Genomic DNA, 27,653 nt, shown 5'->3' with positions numbered 1-27,653 from the left:
CCTTTCTAACTTAACTTAATGTCTGGTTTCTCATATCTATTTAATGTCTAAGTGTTTTGGTAGGAGGCTTTCCAGAACTGTGTGGCCTTACTTCACTCTTCTGAGTTGCCACCTCATCATATGGCCACCTAGTTGCCTACCTCCAGGCTCTGGCAAGGACCTTTTTAAATGAGTCACAGTGGCCACCTAATTTCGGAGAAATCCAATGCTTATTTTATTGAGATTTTGTTGTAAAAGGTTTACAAAATGTTAGTTGATTAACCGTCTGCTCCATTCTTCCTGCCCATGGGGTGGGGGTGGGGAGGTTTCTTTGGCAAGGTGGATGTTTTGAGCATCAGTTTTCTTAAGTAAATTTTGTCATCCTTATCTGATGGTCATTAAAGTGATAAGACAAAAGTGATCTTTTTTTGTTGTATCTTCTTCCTATATCTTATCAGTGAAGGGATTTTATATATTTATGGGATTACACAAGCAGACACCTAGGATTTCATGATGGCGAACATGCTGCCCGTTATAAAATTGAGACAGAAAATTCGATCTTTCTAGCCTGGGGTCTTTTTGTTTTTACTATCTTTTTTTTCTCTGACCCACTTCTGTGCCTAAGATCAGATTCTCCTAACATCTTACATGTGCTAATATACTTTTATTTGTCTCATAATTACTCTCAAGCCTCCCGTGTCTGTCCTGGTCAATTAACCCTAAATACTGTGCTTGTGTAATCTAATCAGGTCACTCCCCAGCTCAAAACTTCCTGCCTCCTACTTCCAGAAGCATGAAGTCCGGAGCTCCAGCCAGACATTCCAGACCTTTCACCATCAGACCACAATTTGCCAATCCTGCTTTATCTGAGCTAATCCTTATCAAATTACAAGCTTCCCCAAACCCCACCTAGGGCTTTTGCTTATTCTGTTTCTCTTTTATCCTCATCTCTGAATCTACCCCACATGGGAGAGAATGGGCGTATGTGCAAGGCAGATGGTTAGGATAGGATTCCTGCAAATGGAAGAGAATTAAAATTGAGGGGGTGGGGGATGAGGGTGAAGGGAATTTTAGGCTAAAGATACTAGAAAGAGATTTAGATAAACTTTAGAGAAATATGTTTTTCAGATTTAGCCGGGTATAAAAGCATACGGAATAGGTTTCTGAATTTAATTGTCTGCATACAGATGTTTGTAATCAGTGTTGATTCAGATTCAATTGAATAATGAATAAGATTTTCATGTTATAATCATAGCACCTAAGACAGAAAAGCAGGCCTTTCCATGGCTCCCCAAACCCCACTGTTTCAAGGTAAGTGCTTGTTGCTGGCTAGTTGACTTGAACTGTTTAGTGGTTAGGGGGGTGGGGGGGTATCAGTCAGGATCCCAAACTGTCCCATCCATCATAGGACTTGATTCTGGACAATTCTTTGTTCATGTGTTCTAAAACATCCCAAGTCAGTGGGTTGCTGGGTCGCTGTCCTCAGTATCACTTAACACACAATACAACAGAGCAGTGATTGATCTCTGCCTCCCGTTATCTTTGTTCATCTTATTACAAGTTATGGTGAGTGAGTAATGAGGAATGCTGGAGTCCAAACAATCCTGTTTTCTGTCATTGCTATAAAACATTCAGAACTTAAAAAACACATAAATAAATAAATCAGCAGAATAACAGGAGATTTCTTTACACACACACACACAGACACACACACACACAACACACACACAAAAAAACACTACACAACTTGACGACTAGAAAACCAGAAAGGATGGAAATGGCAGTCTCCAATAAAACTTTCTCTTTTAAAAGGCTACTCACTTTTAAAGGTTTCTAACAAATGCTAACATTTTTTTTCATTTACCTCTTCTTGGCTTCTTTTGTTTTTAATAATTTTTTATTGTTATGTTAATCACCATACATTACATCATTAGTTTTTGATGTAGTGTTCCATGATTCATTGTTTGCGCATAACACCCAGTGCTCCACGCAGTACGTGCCCTCTTTAATACCCATCACCAGACTAACCCATCCCCCCACACCCCTCCCCTCTAGAACCCTCAGTGTGTTTTTCAGAGTCCATCCTCTCTCATGGTTCGTCTCCCCCTCCGACTTACTCCCCTTCATTCTTCCCCTCCTGCTATCTTCTTCTTCTTTTTTTTTCTTAACATATATTGCATTATTTGTTCCAGAAGTACGGATCCGTGATTCATCAGTCTTGTACAATTCACAGTGCTCACCATAGCACACACCCTCCCCAATGTCTATCACCCAGCCACCCCATCCCTCCCACCCCCCACCACTCCAGCAACCCTCAGTTTGTTTCCTGAGATTAAGAATTCCTCATATCAGTGAGGTCATATGATACATGTCCTCCTCTGATTGACTTATTTCACTCAGCATAACACCCTCCAGTTCCATCCACGCAATTGCAAATGGCAAGATCTCATTCCTTTTGATGGCTGCATAATATTCCATTGTGTGTATATATATATATATATATATATATATATACACCACTTCTTCTTTATCCATTCATTCATCTGTCGATGGACATCTTGGCTCTTTCCACAGTTTGGCTATTGTGGACATTGCTGCTATAAACATGCTTCTTAAGCATTTTAGCTTAGAGAGAAGAGGCTGAGAATCCCCATACTAATTCTCAATCACAAGCTTCCCCAAATCCATCTGTTTTGGTGTTCTCCCCCTTAACATGGAAAGAAAAAGTAAGTAAATAGTGAGTCTTTCTTAAAACTCCCTCTTGTTTCACTTCATTATAGTCCACCAACTCTGTCGTATTGCAGTTTGCGACAAATCTACTTTAACTATATTTTAACCTGCACGCCAAAACAAGGAATGAAACACTTTTCTGTTCTTCCCTCTCCCACTACCTAAAGAGACGAACTTGATTTACTTTATTTTTAAAAAAGATTTTATTTATTTATTTGTCAGAGAGAGGGAGCGTGAGAACGGGGAGCGGCAGGCAGAAGGAGAAGAAGGCTCCCCGCTGCGCAGGGACCCCAAAGCGGGACTTGATCTCAGGACCCTGAGATCATGACCTGAGCTGAAGGCAGATGCTTAAACAACTGAGCCACCCAGGTGTCCCACAAACTTGGTTTACTTTAACTTAGTGCTCTATTATAGTCTAAAGCAGTCCTTTCCCCAATAGAAGGGCAAGTTAAATAATTTTCTTATTTCACTCATGTGGAATTTAAGAAACAAAACAGATGAACATATGGGAAGAAAAAAGAAAGAGAGAGAGAGAAGCAAACCATAAGAGACTCTTAACTATAGAGAACAAACTGAAGGGTGATGGAGGGAGGTGGGTGGGGAAGAGCTAGATGGGTGATGGGCAGTAAGGAGGGCACTTGTTATGATGAGCACTGGGTGTTATACATTAAGTGAGGAATCACTAAATAAAAAATAATAAATAAAAGTAAAAAACAATTTTCTTAGAACTCTTAAGTAGGATATTTACAAATTTTTAAATTTAATTTTCAATTTAAATTACATTTAATATTACACATTCTGAGCATATCAATGGATCTACCTTTCCATTTTATATACATTTACTGAATAGCCCCCTTGCTTCAAGAACAGTCCTAGAGATCAAGGAGCCAAGGATGAGTAAGTCAGTCACACGCCTGTCTTCACTTGTGTTTGGGAAACAAACATAAAAACTGTAATACCTTTATGTAGAAGACTGATGGGAAAATTATTATGGAAACTTTGCTTGAGTGAGTCAGGGAAGAGGAAGCTTCATAGAAAAGGAGAACTTTGAGCCCAGCCTTGAAAGAATTTTAAGAGTTTGGGTGGAAGATGTTTTAGCGAGAGGTGTACTGCAATTATTCTAGCAGACTATAATCAGTTCTCTAGGAGTTTAACATAAAATTTAGGATTGGAAGCTAGTGTAAAGCATCCCGTGTGTCGTTCTAAGAGGTTTGTGCTTTGTGTTGGCAATAGGGAAACTTTCATGGACGTTAATAAGGAAAAGTATGAAAAAGGTTGTGTTTGAGAAGACATTCTTGGGATGTGTTCAGAATGGAATAGACAAAAGCTGTCCTGGATGTCCAGATAACTAAATGGGAAAATATTGCAAAATCCCATTGAAGAGATGACAGAGGCCTTAATAAATGTAATAATAATGGAAATGAAGAGGTAAGCACAGACAGAAGCACAGTCGCAGATCAGAATCAGTAGCGCTGCTTGGAGAAGGAGGGAGAGCCCCAGGACCGCTGACAGATTTTCTGTGCGCCATGTGCAAAGTTTAAAAAAGCAGCATCAACATCAGTGACATTTATTGAGGGCTTACTCTGTTCCAGACACCGTGTCAAGCTCTTTGCTTCCAAATCTTATAACAATCTTATAAGACAGATACCATTATTATCCCAGTACTACAAAATACATGAAATTTAAACTACCTTGGGGGGACCGCTGACATGGAACTGGAGTACCAGTAACCTTGAATATTTTGTTCAACATATGTCGAAGTATATTATTTATGTTCTCGATAGTCATATGAGGCAGTGTTCAAATACTAAACTCACGTTATTTTAATAAACAGGAAATTGACCTGGAAAGAAATGGCAGCTCAGGAGTGAACTCTGGGTCTCAGGGTTCCCACGCTGGAGAGCTTTTCTGGCTCTCAGAAAGTTACTATTACTGGAGAAGATACTGTGTCCAGTTTGTATGTCACAAAGGACATTTCTGTGGAAGAGGTCCTAGGAAAAAACATATTTGAGTTCAGACTCTTAGTTTCAAGTGAAAGTGATTCTGAGCACACCAAGGTATCTTACAGAACTGAAGGACAGGGATGCAGCTAGTGGCAGGAGCAGCTAGAAAGGTCTCCAAAGGATCACCACTGCCCTTTTCTTCTTACCTATTTGAATTTTCTCTTTCTCTCTTTCCACGGACTGGCTTTTGTCAATGTAAGATTTTATTTTTTCTGAGGTCTTTTTTTTTTTTTTTTTTGCATAGAGAGGACAAATCTTAGCTACTGGGATTTTTTGAAAATTAATATTCAATTTATTAAAGTGAAAAAATCCTAGAATTTAGTTTCCCTTAAGCTTTTAATTTTATTTTATATATATCACATAATTCTATTTACAAATTAGTAAAATTTAACAATCACTTTCAGAGTGGTCGTTGCTGTCTAACTCAGGTTGCAGAACTCACAGAACAATCAGGCTCCTTGCAAATTAGTTAATTTAATTGCCTTTAACATTTTAGACTGCATTTATAATTAACATATTTGTTGCCTAATTTATAATTAACATATTTGTGACAAGTGAAATTTTCTCAGGTACTTTCTCAGCTATTTAAATTGCTCTAGTAAACTTCATAAATTAAATTAATAAATGTGATAAATCTGAAGTTCTCTCACGCATTTTAACAGTGTTTACAATCTTAGAAAAATTCGGGGGCGCCTGGGTGGCTCAGTTGGTTAAGCCACTGCCTTCGGCTCAGGTCATGATCCTGGAGTCCCGGGATCGAGTCCCTTTGGGATCCCTGCTCAGCAGGGAGTCTGCTTCTCCCTCTGACCCTCTTCCCTCTCGTGCTCTCTATCTCTCATTCTCTCTCTCTCAAATAAATAAATAAAATCTTAAAAAAAATCTTAGAAAAATTCTCTCCTGATTTTAAACTAAATTACAAGTTCAAATCAATCATTCAATTATACTTTTATTTTTTCTAAGATTTTGTTTGTTTGAGAGAAAGAAAGCACGAGTAGGGGGAGGGGCAAAGGGCGAGGGAGAAGCAGATTCTCTGCTGAACAGGAAGCCCCACCCAGGGCTCAATCCCAGGACTCTGGGATCATGACATGAATGGAAGGCAGACGCTTAACCAACTGAGCCACCCAGGCGCCCCTGGTGATGGCACTCTTATGTAATACCTTCCCCTTGGAGGGCTGGTGTTTTGTGACTTCCAGTGAATTTCCACGAGAAATGACACTATCTCATTTCCCAGATTAGGGTATAAAAAACCCAGTTTCTGTCTTTGGTGATCTCTCTTCTTCCCTTGGTTGCTTGCTCTAATGTAGCCAGCTTCCATGTAGTGAGCTTCCCTATGGAGGACCCATGCGGCAAGGAACCGAGGGAGGCCTTCAGGTAACAGCCAGTGAGGAACTGGGGCATTCAGTTCAGCAAGCCATGAGGAAATGAATCCTGTCAACAACAGTGAATGTAGAGTGAGTGAATGTAGAAGTAGATCCACCCTTGACCTGGGCCTTCAGATGAGGTCGCATCTCCAACTAACACCTTGATTACAGCCTTGAAGAGGCATTAAAGCAGAAGCATTCAGCAAAGCTGCACCTTGATTCCTGATCTACAGAGACTGGGAGATAATAAATGTTTGCTGCCTTAAGTCAACAATTTTTGGAGTCCTTGTCATAAATATGTATAGTCAAGATTCTCCAGAAAAACAAACTAATGTGTGTGGTGTGTGTATATACAGAAGGAGAGAGTGGGAGCTGACAAGTCCAAAATCTTCTGAGTAGGCTGACAGGCTGTCAATTCCAGTAAGAGTCGATGTTGCAACCTTGAGTCTGAAGGCAAGCTTTGGGGGTGGGGAGTGGAGTGAGCGGGGAGAGTGGCAGAACTCATTCCTCTTTGAGGAACTTCAATCTTTTCTCTTCAGGTTTTCAACTGCTTGGATGAGGGCCATCCACTTTATAGAAGGTAATCTGCTTTACTCAAAATCTATCAGTAAATAGTAATCACATCTAAAACTTACCTTTACAGCAACAACTGGACTGGTATTTGACCAAACAACTGGGCACCATAGCCTAGCCAAGTTGACACATAGATCAATCATCATAGCTTCAATAGATAATTAATATATAATATTTAATACCAAATATGAACATATCATCCCTATCCTAATACTAAAATATTAATTTGATTTACTGAAAATTCTCTATATTTAATTTTAAACCTCCTCAAGGAGACAATTTTATTCTTCAAAGAATAATTGATCTCACCATTGCAGTGTGTTAAAATTGCTATTGACCTGTTATTTGGGGCTAGAATGAAAGACCTGGAACAGTAGACATACAGACTGACATGAATCTTGCCACTGACAACATGGTCCAAGACATTCTTTTATTGAATATTTCCACCTGAGTTGAATAAATGGAATTCTGCCACCTGAGACTTTAATTCTTTGTTTACCACTTATTTAGATTTTGTTTTTTTATATATATTTCCTTTTAGATTTAAATAACATCTATTAGAACTTGCATATTTTTCATAACTTTGTTTAACTCAAATATCACACTAGTGGGTGCACCCTGGCTTCTCCTACCCACAGAGTAGAAAACATGGCTACTAACTGTTCCCATACTTCCGCCTTTATACCTGGCATACTAAAAGATGGACTTCCATTTCTTGGTTTCCATATCTAAAACTCCTATAAAGATTCCAGATGGTCTAGTTCAGATATGGTGTTGGTCACTAGACCAGGACAGTCTTATGAGAGAGGGATTATAGAGAAGGTCCTATAGTACCATAAGAATGAGGGGTGCTGGGCAAACAATCCCCTCGATTTCTAGTGCACAGGAAGTAAGACTCATGATGTTAGATGTATACTGCTTTAAGTTGATGAACAAAAAAGATTTGCATGCTCAGCTCTAAAAAGGAAAGATTTCATAGTAGAACTCTTCCCAATTCCTCACTTGCTGGACTTCTCAAAAGCCACCCTTTACTCTCACGTCTCAATCTTCACAACCTCTCACCCAGGCCAGCCCTTTGGAGGCAGCAGGTAGAGCTTCACATCCTTTCTCCTTTTCCAAAACTGGAATTTTGCAGCATGTAGGTGAAAAAAAGACACACAGCCAGAGCCAGAAAGGCAAAGGGCCAACTATTTCACATTCTAAACTTCACAAATGATTTAATTTGCTCACTAGCAACATGTTCTTATATGTAAGCCATTTTAAGCATACTAAAAAGTAACTTTCTGGGACCATGTCTAAATGCAAATAGGGTATGATCCTATAGAATTCCAGGCACCAGAGGAAGGTAAAGAGATGTTTTTGGATATAGAGACTCTGATAGCAATAAAGTTGGAGGTTGGAGCATGGCTGCTATAGGCCCATATGTCAATACCAAGCAGAAAATTAGTTATTTGCTACTTTCTGCCACTTGGATTGTCTCTAAGTATTTGAATGTAATGATATGAAAGTGAAAAAATGGAAAACACCTAAAGAAAGCCACTGCAATGAAGCAGGAGTGATACAAGAACATCAGATTAAAACTCTTTATTATTGTTGTTATTGGAAGACATAGTAGCAACAGAACCAAGAATAGAGATGAAACTAAAGGAAACCAACCCCTGGATAATTCTTCAAGCACTGAATTGGTTCTTTCCTCAGAATTCTATTTTTCAAAATTGGATATTCATACATGGCTGCTCCTCAGTCTCAGGGTGAGCACTGTATATCTTACACCAAATCACATGGAATTCATAACCTTGGCTAGGTATCATCTTAGTCCTTTTCCTCTTAAATTAATTGTATGTGGCATCTCAGAACTTCCCTACGTGGCTGGGGGCTAGAAGTGCTATTTAATCATATAGTACTTAGAATCTCTCACATGGCTAAGTGTGTATATCCAGTTCTAAGAAATGAGTAAAGTTTTGGTTACTCTAGAGTAAAAAGAAACTGCCAAGCTAGATATGAGTCACATACAATTTTTCTGTTTGGCAATGAAGTCTATTTCTCTGTTTTTCTGTACATTTTTCAAAGGTTGAAAGAATAGACTCTGCTTAAAGGGACTTGCAGGATGATATTTACTTAGTTACATACTTAGAATTTATTCCACTTTTACCAACTGCACTCAGATTTTCCTTTGGAAATGTCCTTCCCTCATTGTGCTAGAGCCATGAACTCTGGATGGATTGATTCCATCCCAGCTCAAAGCTGTTTTACCCCAGATAAAACAAAGATTGTTTCAACAGAGGCTGTCACCAAAGCCCAGATAAACCAGCATTTGGTTTCTTTCTGAGCCGTGATTGGCTCAATCAGAGTAAATCTCAAGACTTTTGTTAAACGATTATAAAATGGGACAGTCTCTCTCCCCTTGGATATAAATCAAATAACATGTTGCCCTGGTTGCTATTGGCAGCCATTTTGTGGCTATGATGGAAGCCAATCTGAGGATGGAGCCAGAATACAGAGAAGGGCACAGCCAAGAGAATCATAGAAAACTGAGAGACTGCCTTAATCAAAACATGCCTGGACTTTTCAGATATGTGAGCCAATAAATCTGGTTTATCACTTATGCTAATTTGAGTTGGAGTTCTGTTACTCATAACCAAAAACATCTCAACGAATATATAAAGCATCTGGGGGAGGTGGACTTATCTAGAAAATGAATACTAGGATATAGTGAAGGTTAAATTCATCATTATTTATTCTCATTCACTGTGGCATTTCATGGATTCAAGAATATCAGATGGAAAAAACTGAAAGTTAATCAGGACCAAGCACCCTTTTAATTATATATATATATATATATGATTGTATATATATGTGTGTGTGTATATATATATACACAATATATAAATTGTATATATGTATAATATATGTAAATTGTATGTGGCATCTCAGAACTACATATATATATATATACACATATATATATATATAGTAGTTGATTCAGTCTTATTAGAAAAATATGCCCAAAAGGGGGAGTGAGCCATTTGAAGTTTCCTTGGTCTAAAAATTTTCTCTACTAATTATAGAAAATACCCCAAATTGGTCATTCTTACAAAAGAAGTCTTTGAAAGAGCTTAATATTCAAAATCATAATCTTAGATGGGCAAGATAAGAGCAAACCTTTTTTATTAAACAACTCATCAGGCATTAGTTTATCAGATTAGCTCCAGCAGAAATAAGAACCTTTGGGAAATGGAATACACATTTTATTAGGCAGAAGAAAGGCATGAAAGAAGAGAGTTCTGCCTACAGACGAAGGACAGGTGGGGGTAAGGAAAGAGTAGTAACGTAACAAAAATTGTTCTAAAAACTAACCTCACTTTAATTTTTCCAGAGCCATTCTATGCAGAGAATGTTGATAAATTATATCTTAATGTTTGGACTACTTATTTATATGAGTATGAACCTTGACACCAACAATTGGCAAAGTTGTAAGAACATGTCCTAGAACTAGAAGTGGTTCAAGCCAGGAACCTGCAATAAACAAACTGAACGGATGCTACACTTCAAATTTTACAATTTGCCCTTCTACTCCCTTCCCCAGCCCCTTTCACTCTCCCTGATCCTGCCAATCAATGACTTTCTTGGCAACTGTGCTTATAAGATATTTGCATGACTTCGCTCCACTTTCCATCCAACCTGGAAAGAAACCAATTTTGTGAAAAACTTCTACTTGTCTCACCAGAAAAAAAGCAATGATTAACTCCTAGAACTGCATCCACACATAACTGAAGCTGGTTCAGCTCTTAGTTCACACCCTCTGCTTTTCCAAAAGAAATGGAGTTCTTCTTCCTTCCATTCTTTAACTGCCATTTTTTCCCCTAACACATTAAATATAAGATTGTTTGATTTGAGAGAGGTTTCTAAATATTTATGGAAGCAGCTTGAAAGGAAGTCTTTATAAAACCACTATGGGTGCACACTATTCAAGCTCAAGGTTGAGGCCATTTGTGGCCAATGAACTTCTGAATGTCGGAAGTGTGCTAAAAAACTGCAGGATTTTCGCTAACACCAGTAGAGCTTGCCTCTATGACTGGAGTTTGATAGTACTCTCTGCTACATTCAGTTTTTTAGAAGAAAATCCATTGCAAATTAGGTCAGGTGTTAAAAAGCTTTCTGCTATCACCTAGGTATCTACATCATAAATCTGAAGAGAACCTGGGAGAAGCTTCTGATGGCAGCTCGTGCCATTGTTGCCATTGAAAACCTAGCTAATGTCAGTGTCATATCATCCAGGAATAATGGCCAGCGAGCTTTGCTGAAATTTGCTGCTGCTCCTGGAGCCACTCCTATTGCCGGCCGCTTCACTCCTGGAACCTTCACTAACCAGATCCAGGCAGCCTGCTGGGAGCTGAGACTTCTGGTGGTTACTGATCCCAAGGCTGACCACCAGCCTTTTACAGAGGCATCCTATGTTAACCTGCCTACCATTGCTCTGTGTAACACAGACTCTCCTCTGCACTATGTGGACATCGCCATCCCTTGCAACAACAAGGGAGCTCACTCAGTGGGTCTGATGTGGTGGATGTTGGCCAGGGAAGTTCTGCGCATGCGTGGCACCATTTCCCGTGAACACCCATGGGAGGTCATGCCTGATCTCTACTTCTACAGAGATCCTGAAGAGATTGAAAAGGAAGAGCAGGCCACTGCTGAAAAGGCTGTGACCAAGGAGGAATTTCAGGGTGAATGGACAGCTCCACCTCCTGAGTTCACTGCTACTCAGCCTGAAGTAGCAGGCTGGTCTGAAGGCACGCAGGTGCCCTTGATGCCTCTTCAGCAGTTCCCCACTGAGGACTGGAGTGCCCAGCCGGCCACTGAAGACTGGTCTGCAGCTCCCACTGCTCAGGCCACTGAATGGGTAGGAAAACCACTGGGTGGTCTTAAGCTGCTCTTCCACAAAGGCAAACAAAATGGAAATAGAAATGGAAAAGGTTCACGGAAAATAAACAGTTTGTAAAACAAAAACAAAAACAAAAACAAAAACCCACTTTGGAAAAAAAAATATTTTGTTCTTCCTACAGAAAAAAAAGACCTTAAAAATATGTTTTGATTTCTTTCTAACTGAGGGAGAGAGAAAGGGGGGGGGTACTAAAGTGTAAAACTACCACTTGACCACTTGGTAGTGAGCTAATATTTTATAAAAAAAATTATTAAGAAAACTCTTTGGTGTGTAAAATCAAAATATTAAGAAAAACCAAAGCTGTGTACAATTTTTTTGAAGTGAAAAAAGTCCTGCTCTGTATGTCTGGCTTATGGTTTGCTTTCAGGAAAAAAAGAACACCATTCGAGCCTCATTTGAACACTGGTACCGATTCACCAGTAGATTAATGTCAAATCCTGCTATTTTTGAGATTCTGACCTTTTACTTTTATTTTGTTTAATCAGGAAATATTTAAAATTACACTGTTTAGGCTTCTAGGTTTCACATGAGCTCATTTGCCAGCAGTGTGTCCTCCTCCATAGGGGTTCTGGCAGAAGTAGACAAGCCTGGTGGAATATCAAAGTTTATCAAGCCACAGGATCTACAAAGTCTTAATTTTTCTCATTACTCTGCATCCCACACACCCAGTCCCACCCTAGAAATTAGTAATACAATCCAGAAAGAAACATGGGAGTTACTAAGTCGAATAAAGTATAGCCGAGAATCCTAGACTCAGAAGAAGGATCGATTTAAATCTGTTTATAAATCGCTAATAAAACATTTGTGAGTATGACGCGAAAAAACTAAAATTGAGAAAGTTTACTCGCACACCATTCCCACAATGGCCCCCATGACCAGTTGATAATTATACTTCAATCTTATAACCAAAGGATCTGAATCCAATGTCTAGAAAATATGTGAGATAGTTATCGGAAAGAATCTTATTTCTTATCTCCCCCTGAAAATCTCTACCTCAAAGAGAGAAGCTGTGGTTATCTAAATGACAGCGTTAGAATACGGTGTTCCCTAAAATCTTAAAGTAGATTCCTCAGTATGACTCCTTACCTTCAGTATCCTGGAATATTCCCAAGAGGAAAAAGCAAACAAAACAACAGAAACCACAAGATTCTATACAGAAAAAATACTGAATATATTTATATTTTTAATGTCAAAATTTTCAACATTAAAGGATCTATCATAGTTTTTCATTTGTATCTTTCCGGCTACCCAGACACCAGTAGACAACTTCTAAAATTAAATAACTTTTATGAATAATATACATAGCACGACCTCAAGCTTTAGGTTTTGAATATAAGGTATAAGAGAAATGAAGTAGACACATGATTTTTCATTTTCCTGCTTTGCATCAGAGCAGTTCTTTGATGACCCATGGACCTACCTCTTTCTGTTCCTCCTCTGCCTCTCCCACACATTTTCAGGGAAATGGACCAAAACATTCACTGAACATTAGAAAAATTAAGCTGTAGAAGAAATATCTTAGGACTATAGCGATGGGTTTTATTTTCTTATTGTAGTAAAAATAATAATATCTTGAATTTAAAATGTCTTTCTTTTAAAGCATTTGAGCATATTGCTTTTGTTTTTATTGTTAATATATTACCCAATGTTCCCTTGACATACTTAAAACCACTTGACTCATTGGTAGAGCTAAGACTAGAACCTAAGCCTCCCACGTATATGTCTAAAGTTCATCCCACTAGGTTGTATATTAGCCAATTCATGAGGTACCCACCTAAATAGCAGAGCCCAAAGGCCTCTGAATAACAGCAGAAGGTCATACTAATTAAGGTTACTTTTCCTTTGGGTGTGAGCTCTGTTGCTTTGTGATAGAGCTAATTTTGATTTTTAAAATCAGCTCCTTGCTTTTTCCAGCACAATTATTACCTAAGGAAGGAACTGTCTGAGCTGCTGCCTTTGAGTTTAAATTTAGGTCCAGTCATTTTGCCTACATGGCCTTTGAGCCTGCCACATGAGAGAACCTTATCAAAATCTCAGTCAGGAAGCCAGATCTGGATAGCAATGGATAGATGGATTTCCATATACAATAAGTAATATACTTAGTAATTGGGGCGATAACTTAAAAATTAATAAATTGGGACAATAAAATAGCAACTATCTCACAGGATTGCTGAGTTTTAAAGAGAACTTAAACATGTGTAAAATATGTTACATATAATATATATTCTATACACAATATATTATGCATAACTATATTTATATTGCACATAGAACAATGTGTGTGTTTAGTAAATAATCTGCTCTTACTTTTCAGTTTGTAGCATTTTATTTTTATCTGTACTCTATTAGCGATTATCCCAACAGATCTGATGTTGAGTTCAGAAACATCAACCAGCCGGGAGCACCTGTCAGGTCCCTAGGCCAGCCTGTATAGGCCTTTAGTCCCACCTCCATCCCAGCCTTCCCAAAAAATGATTAGGAAAATTTAGCAGAATTACTCTGATCATCTTAGCACATTTACTCAAAGCTGAAAATATTTGAATAGCCTGGTCATTCCTTAATCTAAATATACATAAACTTTGTAAAACTCATTTATGAATTTTTCAATTGAATTTTCAGAATATTCCCTGATGTTGAAAAATTATGTGAGTATATATGTATATATTCATATGTATGGATATATGTATTATATATATATGATATGTGTATGTAATATATACATACATACATTCAATGAAAAATGTGGAATACAACCACATGTATTAAATTGTCAAGTATTAAGAATGTTAACTAATAATATATAATGAATGTGTTTAACTTACTGCACACAGAAGATGATCATAAAAGGAAAGAGACATTTTCCCAAGAGTTAAATGGATTTCCTTTCAGTATTCCAGTTTTAAATATGGCTTCACACACAGGTACAGTGTACGATACTAAACTTTTTAGTCCTCCTTCCACAATCCATCTCTCTACTATTTTTCCATTCCATTTTTTTCTCTCAAAGTACTAGCTTGTTATTTTTAAGTTGCTGACACAGCCAAGATGGAACTGCAAAATCTTTAATTAAGAACTCTTTCAATCTACCTTGTTTAAAATAGATACTGTAAAACAAGAAAGCAAGTCTATGAACTACATATCCATACTTCTGTGAAAAGATAAAGTCAAGAGGCTTTAAAAATACTGAACTTCATATAGGAAAGAAAAGTTTTAATTTTTAAGGGTTGTGCAGTTTTATATTTATACATATAAATCAAGTTTATTCCAAATAGTCACATGCCTGGATGTTGATGAATGTCTGCCTTAGGTAAACCTTCATAGTCTTAACTTGCTTATTCATAGTTTCTTTTTTTATCTTAGCTTTAACTTGAAACATGGTTTTATTGTATTGTACAGCAAAGACTCTAGGACATGGTTGTTTGCAAATATATTGGACTTGAGATTACCTCAGGAGCTAGAGATACGTATAATTCAGACTGTGATAAATCAGATAAACATTTCAGTCTTTGTTTTAAAAAAGTAATTTTTATTATATGCCTTCTTGGTTTTTTTTTTCTGGGCAGGGTGTCTTTACTTGCCCTGTTTTCTTCTGTTTTATCAGTCTTCTTTATTTACATAACAGTTTCCTTCATCTTACAACTTCCAAGTTAACTTGACATAAAGCCGTTTCTTCCTGGATCAGAAAAAGAAAATATGTAATATATTATTATTCTTTTCTTTATTAAACCATCTGGACATCTGGAAGCAGATTCTAAACCTGTCAGCTTCTATGATATAAACCAAATATGCATTATTCTATGGAGGAAACTAAAACAGAGGCGTTCTTTCTTCATCTCTCCACCTCATGGAAAGAAGTTTAATTTATGAGGATTTCTGTGAAGGGCAGTCTGTACCAGGGAGGAAGGGCATAACGATTATCTAAACAACAACAACAACAACAAAAAACACCCAGAGTTTCATGAAACACCTCCCAGATCTTTGAAAATTTGCTCAAACTCCATTTAATTTTTGACAGAGCCTCCAGATTACATAGGAAGTGAAGCATAAGCTTCCAAGCCAAAATGTTCTTCACAGATGGCAACTGAGGGGGAAAACAATGGTGTGTTCTTTCCTCAGCCATTCAGTCAAGCTTGTATTGTAAGGCTTCATAAACAAGGAGTATTTACAGCATACAGTGGCTGTGAGATGTGCCAGGGGGCAGGTAAAGTGCACTCATAGAGCTAAGGTGTTCCATTTCCTAATTTAATCTCTCAAAATAACCGAGTTCCACCTTGGTATAGTGCCTCTGAACTATTAAGAGCAGTAGGCTAGACACTGGAAGACAATAGGATCTAACCAGCTTCAGTCAGCTGCTATTACACAGCTGAAAAAAAGAATGCATTCTTGCGTCATCTAAGACTTAAAGGGACATAATATACATTAATCGTTTAGTCCACTAAATCTACAGCCCAACTATCTACGTATCAAAGAATTAGTAATAGGAGCTACAATAGGAAGTGCCTTTCCTTCTCTATTCTAACACAGAATTGTTCTCTATGAAATCATCACATACAATATTAAAAACACAGCATTTTTGTTGCAAAGTTAATGCCTCCCACTCACCAACATTTTCAAAAATAATAAAACAGAATGGTTTTACTTTATCCAAAGCACTAGGTCAAGAAAGCATTCACATCCACACCTGTAGCATACATAAACAGTGATTTGGCTACTTAGTAGTCCTAAACTGCCATTAAGCCCTATCTATCTAGACAATTCTATTATTCACACAGATGACTCAGAATTTTTATTCTAGGGGCACCTGAGTGGCTCTGTCCATTAAGCATCCAACTCTTGGTTTCAGCTTGGGTCACAATCTCAGGGTCGTGGGTGGGATCAAGCCCTGCGTTGGGCTTCTTGCTTAGCAGGGAGTCTGCTTGAAATTCTCTCCCCTTCTCCCTCTGCCCCTCCCACTCATGCTGTCTCTCTCTCTCTCTCAAATAAATAAATCTTTAAAAAAAAAAAAAGAATGTTTGTTCTAGCCTATCCCGTCACTTGTACAGAATGATAGTACACAACAAAGCAATTCTTTTTTTTTTAATTTAAAATTTAAGTTAGTTAACATTTAGTGTATTATTAGTTTCAGGCGCACCAAAACTATTCTTGAAGATGCCATCTGACCTTTATTAATCTCTGTAGACTGATATTCTAACTTTTCCCATCTTGATAAAGAGACTGGCTTCTTCTCTGCCCTTCCCCCTACAACCATTTCTAGGATTGAAGACATGCTTGGGATTCTCTGTGGCCCATTCTGTAGATTTGTCTATTGAATGTCACCTGTCACTGGTGAGAGGCCTCCAGCCTGCAGTTCATGCTGGAAAAATAAGACTCGAGTTTATGAGAGCCTATACACACTTCTCTCGCCAATGTGTTAAAACTCTTCTCATCGTGTATAGCTTTTCTTGATAATGGGGCCCATGCCTGACTGGCAGGTTAAGTCTTGTAGATTTCTGAGAGTTTAGACTCCTTCAAACTGGACTTCCAGAACTTGGAAGCAATTTTAAGAGAGCAATTTCATACCTTTACTTTAAGAAAGCACTAACAGAATTTCCTATTATAAACGATTTCAATATGCATCTTTAGAGAACCAAAGCCAATGGATTTTCATCAGGCTTAAAGAAAATACTGGTGTTTTTCAAAACCCATCATTGTTTCTTTATAGCTGAGCTCTTTATTGGCAAAATTCTCTGGATTATATTTGGAAACTCTGTGGCACATTTTTAAATCACAGGTTGATGTGTTTTACTTTAAATGAAGACTTCCTGTATATGCTATAGAAGAAAATTTACCATTATCACTGGATCTTTGCACCCTAAAATAAACTTTATTTTAAGCCACACCTTTCAGTGAGGTTTGATAAAAGAAGGCAGCCAGATCTGGAAGGTTATGAATTCTGTGATGGAACTTGATTCATGGTTTCTAATAAAGATATTTTAATGCTCCTGCCAAGTTCAGCAACAAGGCTTGCCAGAACATAGACTCTCAAGTAAGCCTACCCCTTAATCTTGTGTGAGAAGAGAAAACAGGCCCAACAGCAATAGGGGCTGGATATGAAAGTCCTTCTCTGTATTACTTTCCCCAGTAAAATTCAGCTGTACCACCAAAAAACAACACATCAATAATATCTGGTAGTGTTCAGAGCCATCAGCAAGAGGAGGGGGCTTATTGACAGTCAATTGAGTATCTATTTACAGAAGAAAGTTCTTTGTGTGAATTATCCTCTTAGCACAGGCATTTTTCCTATTAAACAGAGACAATTTTTGATTATTCAGGTTGGTTGGGGTGGAAAGGAAGGCTGAAGAAACAAGACCAATCAAAGTGAGAGACAATGAAAACTCAACTGTGGTTGGCTTTTAATTTTGTTTTTGTACTTTCATTGGAATATGGGTGTGTCTGGCATTCTGAGAATTTGCATTTCAGACAAAGTAATAAAAGTAGACCATAGAGACCTGAGTCAGAAAGCTGGAAAAGTCATTTTAGCTCTCTATCTGCTCAACTTCTGGTCACTCCATTCCTTGCTGGGGGTGGACATCTCCACTTCTCCCATTATTACCTGATTTAATTAAGTGGAGCACAGTATTTGTTTTTCAACCAGAAAATGGAAGCCCGATTTTCCATGGAATGATAAAATAAAACTCGAGCAATAGAGATTTAATTGCTCCCTAAGAAGACTAGTGGGATAAAATCAATGTTTCTTAGGAAACTGTAACTTATCATACGTTTCAGAGATATTTAGTCAAATACACTTGATAATTGCATACAATCTGCAAAACAAGATTGCTGCTGGAATTTTTACCACCTCCACCCCACAACACACACATACATCCCACATCCCTAAGACGGAGACATGATATAAACATCCAGGTAGAGGCAGAGAAGGACGAAAATCCAGGAAACACCAGAGAGAGATTCATCACTTAGCAAGGGAAATAGTGAGAGGCAACCTAAGAACATCTTTCACCTGGAAGAGAAGACCCTCCCCAGGGCTGTATGAGTGATCTTACAAGACAAAGAATATTTTTAAATTTATTTAACCTATACATTCTTCCATTTTCAAAGAGGTAAACATTTATATATTTGGCAGGTGGGATAAACTCAGTGTTCACTTGCAGAGATATTGCCATTTCTGTGGCTGCTTTGGAAAAAAAAAACAAAGTTGTACTGCATGATTTAAATGTTTTACAATCATTTTCCTAACGCCAAATCCTTGGAGTCACTGTTTGTGATGAACCGAACAGGGTGCACAGATGCCTTAAAGCTTGGAAAATTGTTCACCAGAAAACGTTTCATTTTAGTCAGGGTTGTCTTGGGAAGACAGATATTTCTAAACAATACTAATTCAGGGACTTGGCTAACGTATTGGATATGGAAAGTCGTGCTTTCTTGCCAAGTTTTGGAGATGTTTGCATAATATCCAGATGATTGAATTATATACATGGCAAATCAAGGTGACAAACATCAGTTGTACAAACCAAATTCTTAAAGGTATCTAATGACTGGACATTCTAAATTAAAAATTAGAAACTCACCCCTTTTCTACAAAAAAAAAAGTGAAAAATTAACATCTTTTCTGTTTTATCAATCTATGCAAAAGCGAGCAATATAAAATGTTGTTAAACTGGGAAACCTTATTAATTTTATAATTGATGTTTTCAACTGACATCCTTATTGTAGAAAGGGGTAGTATAAGTTACTAAGCACTCAGAAGGTTATCAGTAAAATTTAGCTGAGCTCAACCTGGCATTTTTATTCAACATGAAAAAAATTTGGTCTGAAAAAAACAGGTAGAAAAATTAACAACAGAAATGGGAAAATATACCTGCATATTCATAAGCCAACATTAGATAGGAAATAAGCAAAAAGAAATCCAAAGGGTCTTTGACTTCGTCAGCGTAAATGATGCCTGAAAGCATGAGTTATAAGTACAAAGTCAAAATAAAGGAGATAGTTTGTAGAGAAAAGAATATTTCTTCTGTAATGCACCTCGGACTTACTGTGAAAGATATTAGAGAAACATGTTATATGATAAAAAAAGGAAGAAAATACTAATTATTTTTCAAAGGATTTAAAAAGCTAATCTAAAAGTTGATGCACAGGGGCACCTGGTTGGCTCAGTCAGTTAAGCATCTGCCTTTGGCTCAGATCATGATCCCAGGGTCCTGGGATGGAGCCCTGCATCAGGCTCCCTGCTCAGCGGGGAGCCTGCTTCTTCCTCTCCTTCTGCCATCTCCCCCTGCTTGTGCTCTCTGTCTCTGTCTCTCTCTCTCTCTCTGTGTCAAATAAATAAATACAGAAATAAACAAATAAATAAATAAAGTCAGTAATGCTAGTATTGTACTATTATTAAAAGTTTAATATTGGGGCACCTGGGTAGCTCAGGTGGTTGAGCGTCTGCCTTCAGCTCGGGTCATGGTCTCTGGGTCCTAGGATCAAGTCCCATGTCCAGCTCCCAACTCAGTGCGGAGTCTGCTTCTCCCTCTCCCTCTGCCTCTTCCCCTGTTCATGCTCTCTCTCTGGATCTCTCTGTCTCAAATGAATAAATAAAATCTTTAAAAAATTAATATTGAAAATAGTTTATGGCACATGCAAACTGTAATTCTTCACTCACTAATATCCAGACACTGTATCAATTTCTAGTATTTTCAAAGTCAGAGAAATAAAATTTGAAATACTAGATTGAAGCAGATGAAACTGAATGCATAACCATTTATGACCTATAAAAATGGCAGCTTCATATGATTCAACTTAATACATTGTTAGGGGAGTATTAAGAACATAATGTGGCTATAGCCACATAATTAATCTTGGTAAAGAGAAAGCTCAATGGAGATTGAACAATGGGTAGGACTTTTTATCATATTACATGTTTCTCTAATATCTATCACAGTTAAGTCCTACATGCATTGATGGAGAAATATTGGTCTTTTCTACACAAACTGTCCATTGAGAACATTAAAGAAAAACTTAGGCTCAGCCTTTAAGATAAAGTACCTTTACAATTTACATTTACAATAAGGAGTATCTCTCGGAGAGTAAGGGATTCTATTTATTTTAATTGGCTACCTTTCTTGAAGGTATTAAGCATGATTAAATATTTTTGTGTGGCAACAGAATATTCTAAAGTAAAGAATGTTAATTTTTAGTTAAAAACAAGATTACATGGTCAAAACATACGTTAAATGACAGCACAAGAAGATAAAACAGACCATCTTAACTCACAGAGAAAAGGTACTACATCTCAGAGAACTTCCTCTCTAAGCTCTTATGTCCTTTTGTATTTCAGTGCCATTTTTATTGTCGCAGCCTAGATTTTATGGTAAGTCATTTCAGTGATGGCCATAGATCAACTTAGAACCCTTTGTTCTCCTAACATTTTGTGATACAGGCAAGGGAAGTGCCTCATTCTGGGTTAATGCTATGGTTTCCATTATTCTCACACCCCCTATTGCTGATTATATGCAAAGGGAACGCTAAGTAAATCCAACTAGGTTTGAACTAATTAGCAACCTTTTTCTTCTATTTACCCTAGAAGCTAGTTTAAATAATTTCCACATTCTTTAAGTGGAATCCTACACCCTACACTCAAACCCAGATACTATTTCACTGAAAAGATTTAAGCCATTAACAGTAAAATTTTATTGACTTCCTTCTTTTCTTATCTGAAGAATTTACCTTATTTCCTCCTATCCACTTCACTGTTGTCACAAAGAAATTCGCTGCTCTTATTTTCAAAACTAACACTTTTACCTGTCCTGAGACTCTCATTTTCACTTCACTCTTCTCCAGCTTTATTTGATGAAACATTTTCTGAATTTCAAGTGAATTCCTCCCAATGGCTTGATTCCAAGATACTACACTATCCCAGTTTTAGTCTCTCTGAATGTTATTCCTCAGTCTCCCCCACAAGCTTTACTTTATCATTTTGACTCTTCACTGAAGGATTTCTGAGGGGATTTTGTTTGCATTAGTATCTCTCCACATTCTCTACCTTGGTGTCTTCATGTCTAGACACTCTGTTTTATATACTTCTTAATAAATTGCTATGGTCTTCACATAGAGCCACCCTGCTACCTTAGTCAAAACATCCTGAACCAGGAAGAATAGAAAGCCTAAAGTGCCATCTCAAGATGGGGTGGCTTCACAGCTATTCAGATTCTCTATTTCATCTTATGTCAGTTTTAGTCATGTGGAATTGTACAAAACTTGTGGACCTGAGAGACTCTATTTTGAGAAAAGCTCCACTTTCCTTTCTAAAGCAAATGGCTTTTTTTTGAACTGGGCAAAAAATCCTTGGCTGGGCTGGAAGTGACAACTGTTTTATAAACAATTGTCAGTAAAAAGTCAACAGGACATCAGGCATCCTCATCATAAGACTGTTGGTTGTGGACTTCCTGAAGACAGAATAGTTAACTAATGCGTACCAGGAATAGTTTTATTTGTTAACACCAATAGAATAGTCAATTAATGTGTGACCAAAAGCAGTTCAGCCTCTTAGTACCAATTGACAATTTTTTTTCTTTTTTATCCAAGTCATAAATTGCCCCCCTTCCTCTTTCTCATAAAAATCCCTTGCTTTCACCCTGCAGGCAGAACACTTTTCTGGTTTCTGCTAGGATTTGTGCTCCCTGAATTATAATTCTGAGACCACAAATAAAGACCTTTGTTCTTTTTCCATTTTACCTCCTTTCTTGGTTGATGGCAGTTTGTGTTATTCAAGGAATTTGTCCATTTTATTAAAATTACCTGATTATTGGCATCACACTGTCCATAGGATGTAGGTGTGCCTGGCTGGCCAGTTGGTTGAGTGTCTGACTCTTGATTTTGGCTCAGATAATGATCTCAAGGATGTGAGATCAAGCCCCACACTGGTCTCCACACTGGGCCTATAGCCTGCTTAAGATTCTCTCTCTCCCTCTCCCTCTCCCTCTGCTCCTACCCCTGTGTGCTCACCTCTCTCTCTCTCAAGTAAATGAATGAATGAATGAATGAATAAAATGTCAATATTTAGAGTGATAACTTCTCTTTTATTCTTGATATTAGCAATTTGTGCCTTCTCTCTATTGATCTTCTTAATGAAGTCTTTCTACTCTTAGCTATTTGGAACTTGAAAGCCCTGTGAGTTGTAGAGATGTATCAGCTCCCTGATAGTCCTCTGCCTGGCCTCATGGAGTTTCACCCTATTTATGCACAGCTTAGGATTCAGCAACAGACTCAAGGGGACTGGTATATGAGATTCTATAGCTCTTTTTCTGCTTCTTCACTAGTGCTTTGCCACATAAATTGAAGACCCTCACCCTATATGAATTCTAAGTCTGTCTCTTTAGTGGAATCCATGAAACTACGGCCTCTGCTTGGATTCCTTTTCCTCTGAAGCAATCCAGAAAGGAAAAAAGATAAAAATGATTACAGGGCTCACCTTACTCACTTTCTTTCTCAAAGATCAGTGTCCTGTGCTGCCTATTTCCAATGTGTGAAAACAGTTGTTTAATAAATTTTGGCAGCTGGAGAGCAAAATCAAGACCAATCACTCAATGAGGGCAAATAGAATGCTTTGAACTTGGGGTGTCTTTTGGATGTTCTCATTCTATCACATGAGGCCTTCTTGCCCAGCTTTGCGGCCATGTTAATTTCTTCTGCTGTCAGAAGCTAGCATCTAGCTACAATTGTTCTCTGGGCCTCCTGTATTAACAGATTGCCTTAAAAAGAAAAAAAAAAGAATTTTGAATGGGACTCATAGCATTCTTTCTTAACCATCAAGTGTGCAATGAAATTTTGAAAGAGCAATGGCAATTTCAGTGCCTATTTTTGGCCAGTCTTCCATTCTTGGCATGACACTGGTGGGATGGGATGTCAAGGTGCTACCTTCTAAAATGGCAAATTCTCCAGGAGTAGTAATACATTCCTTAACCCTTCCTCATGAGAGAGGTCTGCCAAATGGCCTTAAGACCACGAGGCGTGAAGGAAAAGAGGACAGAAAAGGGAAGGCAGGACCGAGAAGACGTCCCGCTCTAAAGTGATTTCCTCAGGAGCTTTTCTCTCTGTGGAATACGCCATCTTTCTCTCCTTCACCTACTCCTGAGGTCACCTCAAACTCTCATCTTACAGTAAGCCACGCAGGGCCAGGGAGGGTTTTCATCTCCCTTGGGGGAAATATTTATTTATTTATTTTAAAGATTTTATTAGTTATTTGACAGAGACACAGAGAGAGAGGAAACCCAAGCAGGGGGAGCAGGAGAGGGAGAAGCAGGCCTCCCTCGGAGCAGGGAGCCCGATGCGGGACTCGATCCCAGGACCCTGGGATCACGACCTGAGCCAAAGGCAGACGCTTAACAACTGAGCCACCCAGGTGCCCCTGGGGGAAATTTTTTTATTTTTTTTAAAGGAAAGAGGGTGAAGTGAAGAGATAGGGCTCCAAAAGTCAAGCAAAGAAATCACAGGAATCTCTTGGGGACTACAAAATGAATATTCCGTAAAAGCACTAAATTATGTTGCCAAAAAATATCATAGCTCTCAGGAGAGAATGTAACTGCTTTCTACCTCTTACCTTCAGCAGGCCAGTTATGTGCATTGAGGTCTTCTTTGTGATATTGTAGATGCAGTTAAACAACATGGTTTCTCCAATTCCTTCTAGAGCTAATATATAAATTTACTTAATAGTAAAATAAATAATCTAATTTTATACTACAATATCGGGAGGAAAATTCCTTAAAGATATTCTACATATAATAGACATAATTCAACATGGAAGCATTATGACCATGAACAGGCTGGATTATTTCTCTATCATTAAACACTGTAGCATTATAGATTGCCTGCACTTCTAAGAGTTTGGGTAAGAATAAGAGCTATAGAGCTACCACCCATGTTTCTCAAATTTCTAAGGAAATAAATCAAGAAGTCCAGTGGTAAGAAAACCAGTGGCCACGGCAAACGATATGATAATTTAGTTTTATTTTGTAATCCTTTCCATTTTGCATTTCTAAAATTGATGGTTCTATTTCTGTAATTCCTAGAGTATGATTAGAATTACAAAATTATTTAGCTCAACATTGAAATTGGTGAAGACACGGAGGAGGGGGGTAAAGGGAGTAGAGGTGGGAAGATGAGGAAGGGAGGAGGAAGAGAAGAAGGAGGAAAAAAGGTGGGGGAGGGGAGGAGGAGATTAAAGAATAAGTAAGAGGGTAAAGATTCTTTTATTTGTTCTTTTGGCACACTTCCCAAGAGTCCTAGGTTCAGATGATAAATTAGGTAACAGCCAGCCCTTTGCTCTAGCTAACCTTTATACAGATTCAGAATTATTTCCAAGCAATTGTCGAAATCTTCCATTATATTGGCTTCTAGCTCTGGTTAACAAGCTTGTGTAAGCTGGAAATGACACCTGAGCATTCTTAAAAGTGCATGTACCTTTAGTACCTCTTCTCTATAATTATCAGTTTCTTAGGCTAGAAATAGAGTATTTTCATGGGCAAACACTCTATGGAATTCTGTACAGGCATTATTAGAACTGTAAAAGTATGGAAGGCACAGAGTCTACTCACGAGATTGTGATCTATAGCAGAGGTGAGAAAAGCATGAACACAAATCTATGTTAAACTACGTTGTGTTTACAACTACAGTTCAATAGAAATGGTGTGCTAGGGGAAAAAACAGATAAATTAGAAATTAGAAGGGTAAGAAATAGGGAAGACTGAAATAGAAAATGGGTAATAGGCATAACTACAGCCAGTTGACAATTATCTGAAAATAAACAAAAAAAAACTCCTTGGAAAAAGGTATGGCTCAAGCAGAAATCTGAAAAGGTAGAATATGATTTGGAGTAGGCATTCCCTGGGAGATATGTTACTTTTATAAGGAATAAAGAAGGGGCACCTGGGTGGCTCAGTCAGTTAAGTGTCTGCCTTTGGCCTAGGTCATAATCCCAGGGTCCTGGGATAGAGCTCCATGTTGGACTCCCTGCTCACTGGGGGGTGTGTTTCTACCTCTCTTTCTGCCCCTACCCCCACTTGTGCACAAACACTCTCTCTCTCTCTCTTATAAATAAATATAAGTAATACAGAATGGGGCACCTGGGTGGCTCAGTTGGTTAAGCGTCTGCCTTCAGCTCTGGTCATGATCACAGGGTCCTGGGATCCAGCCCCGCATTGGGCTCCCTGCTGGACAGGAAGCCTGCTTCTCCCCTCCCCCACTCCCCCTGCTTGTGTTCCCTCTCTCGCTGTCTCTTTTCTCTGTCAAATAAATAAATAAAATCTTAAAAAAAAGGAATACAAAATAAAGGAAAGTAATAGAAAACAGTAAATTCTATTATTTCTGTTTTATTACTCAGAAGGTAGAGGGCAAAATTATTTCTCCTCCCCTACAGTTACTACATGCTACTCCCATCTATGTTCTTGAAGTTATTTCCATCTGTTGTATCTGTATGGTAGAAATACTGCAAATGGTACGCTGCTCCTCATCTCTTCCCAATATGTGTTACAAATCAGGACTTTTTAAACTTTTTAAACATTTACCAGCCCACTACTGCCCATGGAAAATGATTTTCTCTGAACAACAGGCAGGACGAGTGTCCTCAGAAGACACTTTTGGAAATGCTGGCTTACAGAAAAAAGTTCTTTCCAGCTCTATCTCCTCATACCTCCTATATTCATCCTTTGCTACAACTTAAGCCTGTTTTCCTCAACTCCTGCTGATTCTTAAAAGTCTCAGCTCAGACATGGTCTTTTTTGTGAAATCTGTGATCTTTCTACGCATAAATAAATAGATCCTGGTTGCCTCCACCGAAGCTCAGATGTGTCACTATTAGAATATTACTGTCTTAGCTATAATTCAGTAATTAATTCAACAAATATGTCCTCTGCCCTATTGTGTGCCAAGAATTGAATTAGGTGTTGGGAGTAATATTGAACTGGCAGCCATAGTCTATTCCCTGGTGAGGGAGATAAAATTAAACAGTAAATCAAATATCATTTTGGCAAGTGCTAAGAAGAAAAGTATGATTATCTACACATTTGCTTAATCTACAAAGTTGTGATTGCCTTCAATGTCAAAGGCTCTTTTCTATCGTCTTCCTCTTTTTAATGTCAAGCACCTTGTAGAATATATATGATGGACAAATTTATTGTGCAAAAGAGGATTACATATAGGGTGAGAAAAAATAAATACAAGATTTTCTTATAGATTGTATTTACTTATAAGTACCAAAGGATCCTGAAATAAATAAATAAATATACATATAAAATATTATATATTATAATGATAATATGTATATTCAGATCAAGAATGGATGAGAAAGAATTCTTACTGCTCAGTTTAAGTTAAGTTCCAGGAGAAAGGATTATGGGAAGAAACGTTAGGGCATTTAGAGAGGTAACTGTAGTAGAGATGAAATGGAATTAAGACTAGATGGTGGGAATGAAAAGAAAAAGAGAAATCCAGAAAACATCTGCTCGAAGAATGAGTTGAACATAGTGACAGGGCAGAAAGTAAGAATAGCGATAAAGGAGACAGAGTTGCCATTGACAGCCGAGAATATCATGACTTAGAGCAATGGCTTCAGTCTTGGCACTGGTACAATCATGGGTATTGTTGCTGTTGCCTAGAAAGAGAGGTTTGAAGACATTTGCCCTGGAATGTGCATGTAAGACATGCTAGGGCTGAAAAGAAAAAAATTAACTTGGGAATCATTCAAGCTGTCCCTGACCACCAGATGGACTACCATTTATTTTCCTTTATTCTCCAAATAACAAAACGCTATATTTTCCCATGTGCATAATGGTAAGAATTCCCTAGTTTTCCAAAGACAGGATAAGTTCCAAGTGCCCTATTAGCAATCTCCCACTGAGAATAATATAAGCACTCAGAAATTTTGAGGAAACTCCCTTATTTGTTGCCAAAGTATTTTTCCCCCAAAGCCACATACAGCTTCTGGAATAATTTCGTGATTTCAACATGATGCACATTATTGAGTTTGCCACCAAAAACATGAACTTTACATATTGGGATCTCAACCAAATTTGTCTTCTTAGGAAC

The 27,653-nt window shown here is 37.9% G+C and overlaps 1 protein-coding gene and 1 non-coding gene across 2 annotated transcripts in view; both read left to right on the top strand.

Moving 5' to 3' along the window:
• Positions 1-10,599: 10,599 nt before the first annotated feature.
• Positions 10,600-27,653, top strand: part of LOC118356751 (40S ribosomal protein SA-like) — a 95,864-nt gene continuing 78,810 nt past the window's right edge. The window contains exons 1-2 of the mRNA XM_035726352.1: positions 10,600-10,702; positions 10,819-11,546. Of these exons, the coding sequence (XP_035582245.1) occupies positions 10,600-10,702; positions 10,819-11,546 (831 nt within the window). The remainder of the gene's footprint in view (positions 10,703-10,818; positions 11,547-27,653) is intronic.
• Positions 10,603-10,752, top strand: LOC113926113. Its single transcript, XR_003521189.1, has one exon. It is a non-coding gene; the product is annotated as a small nucleolar RNA SNORA62/SNORA6 family (small nucleolar RNA).

The sequence above is a fragment of the Zalophus californianus genome, chromosome 2 (genome assembly GCF_009762305.2).
Source record: "Zalophus californianus isolate mZalCal1 chromosome 2, mZalCal1.pri.v2, whole genome shotgun sequence".
Lineage (NCBI taxonomy): Eukaryota > Metazoa > Chordata > Mammalia > Carnivora > Otariidae > Zalophus > Zalophus californianus.
Note: the sequence above shows the minus strand (reverse complement) of the source record. Positions and strands in the feature narration are given on the sequence as shown.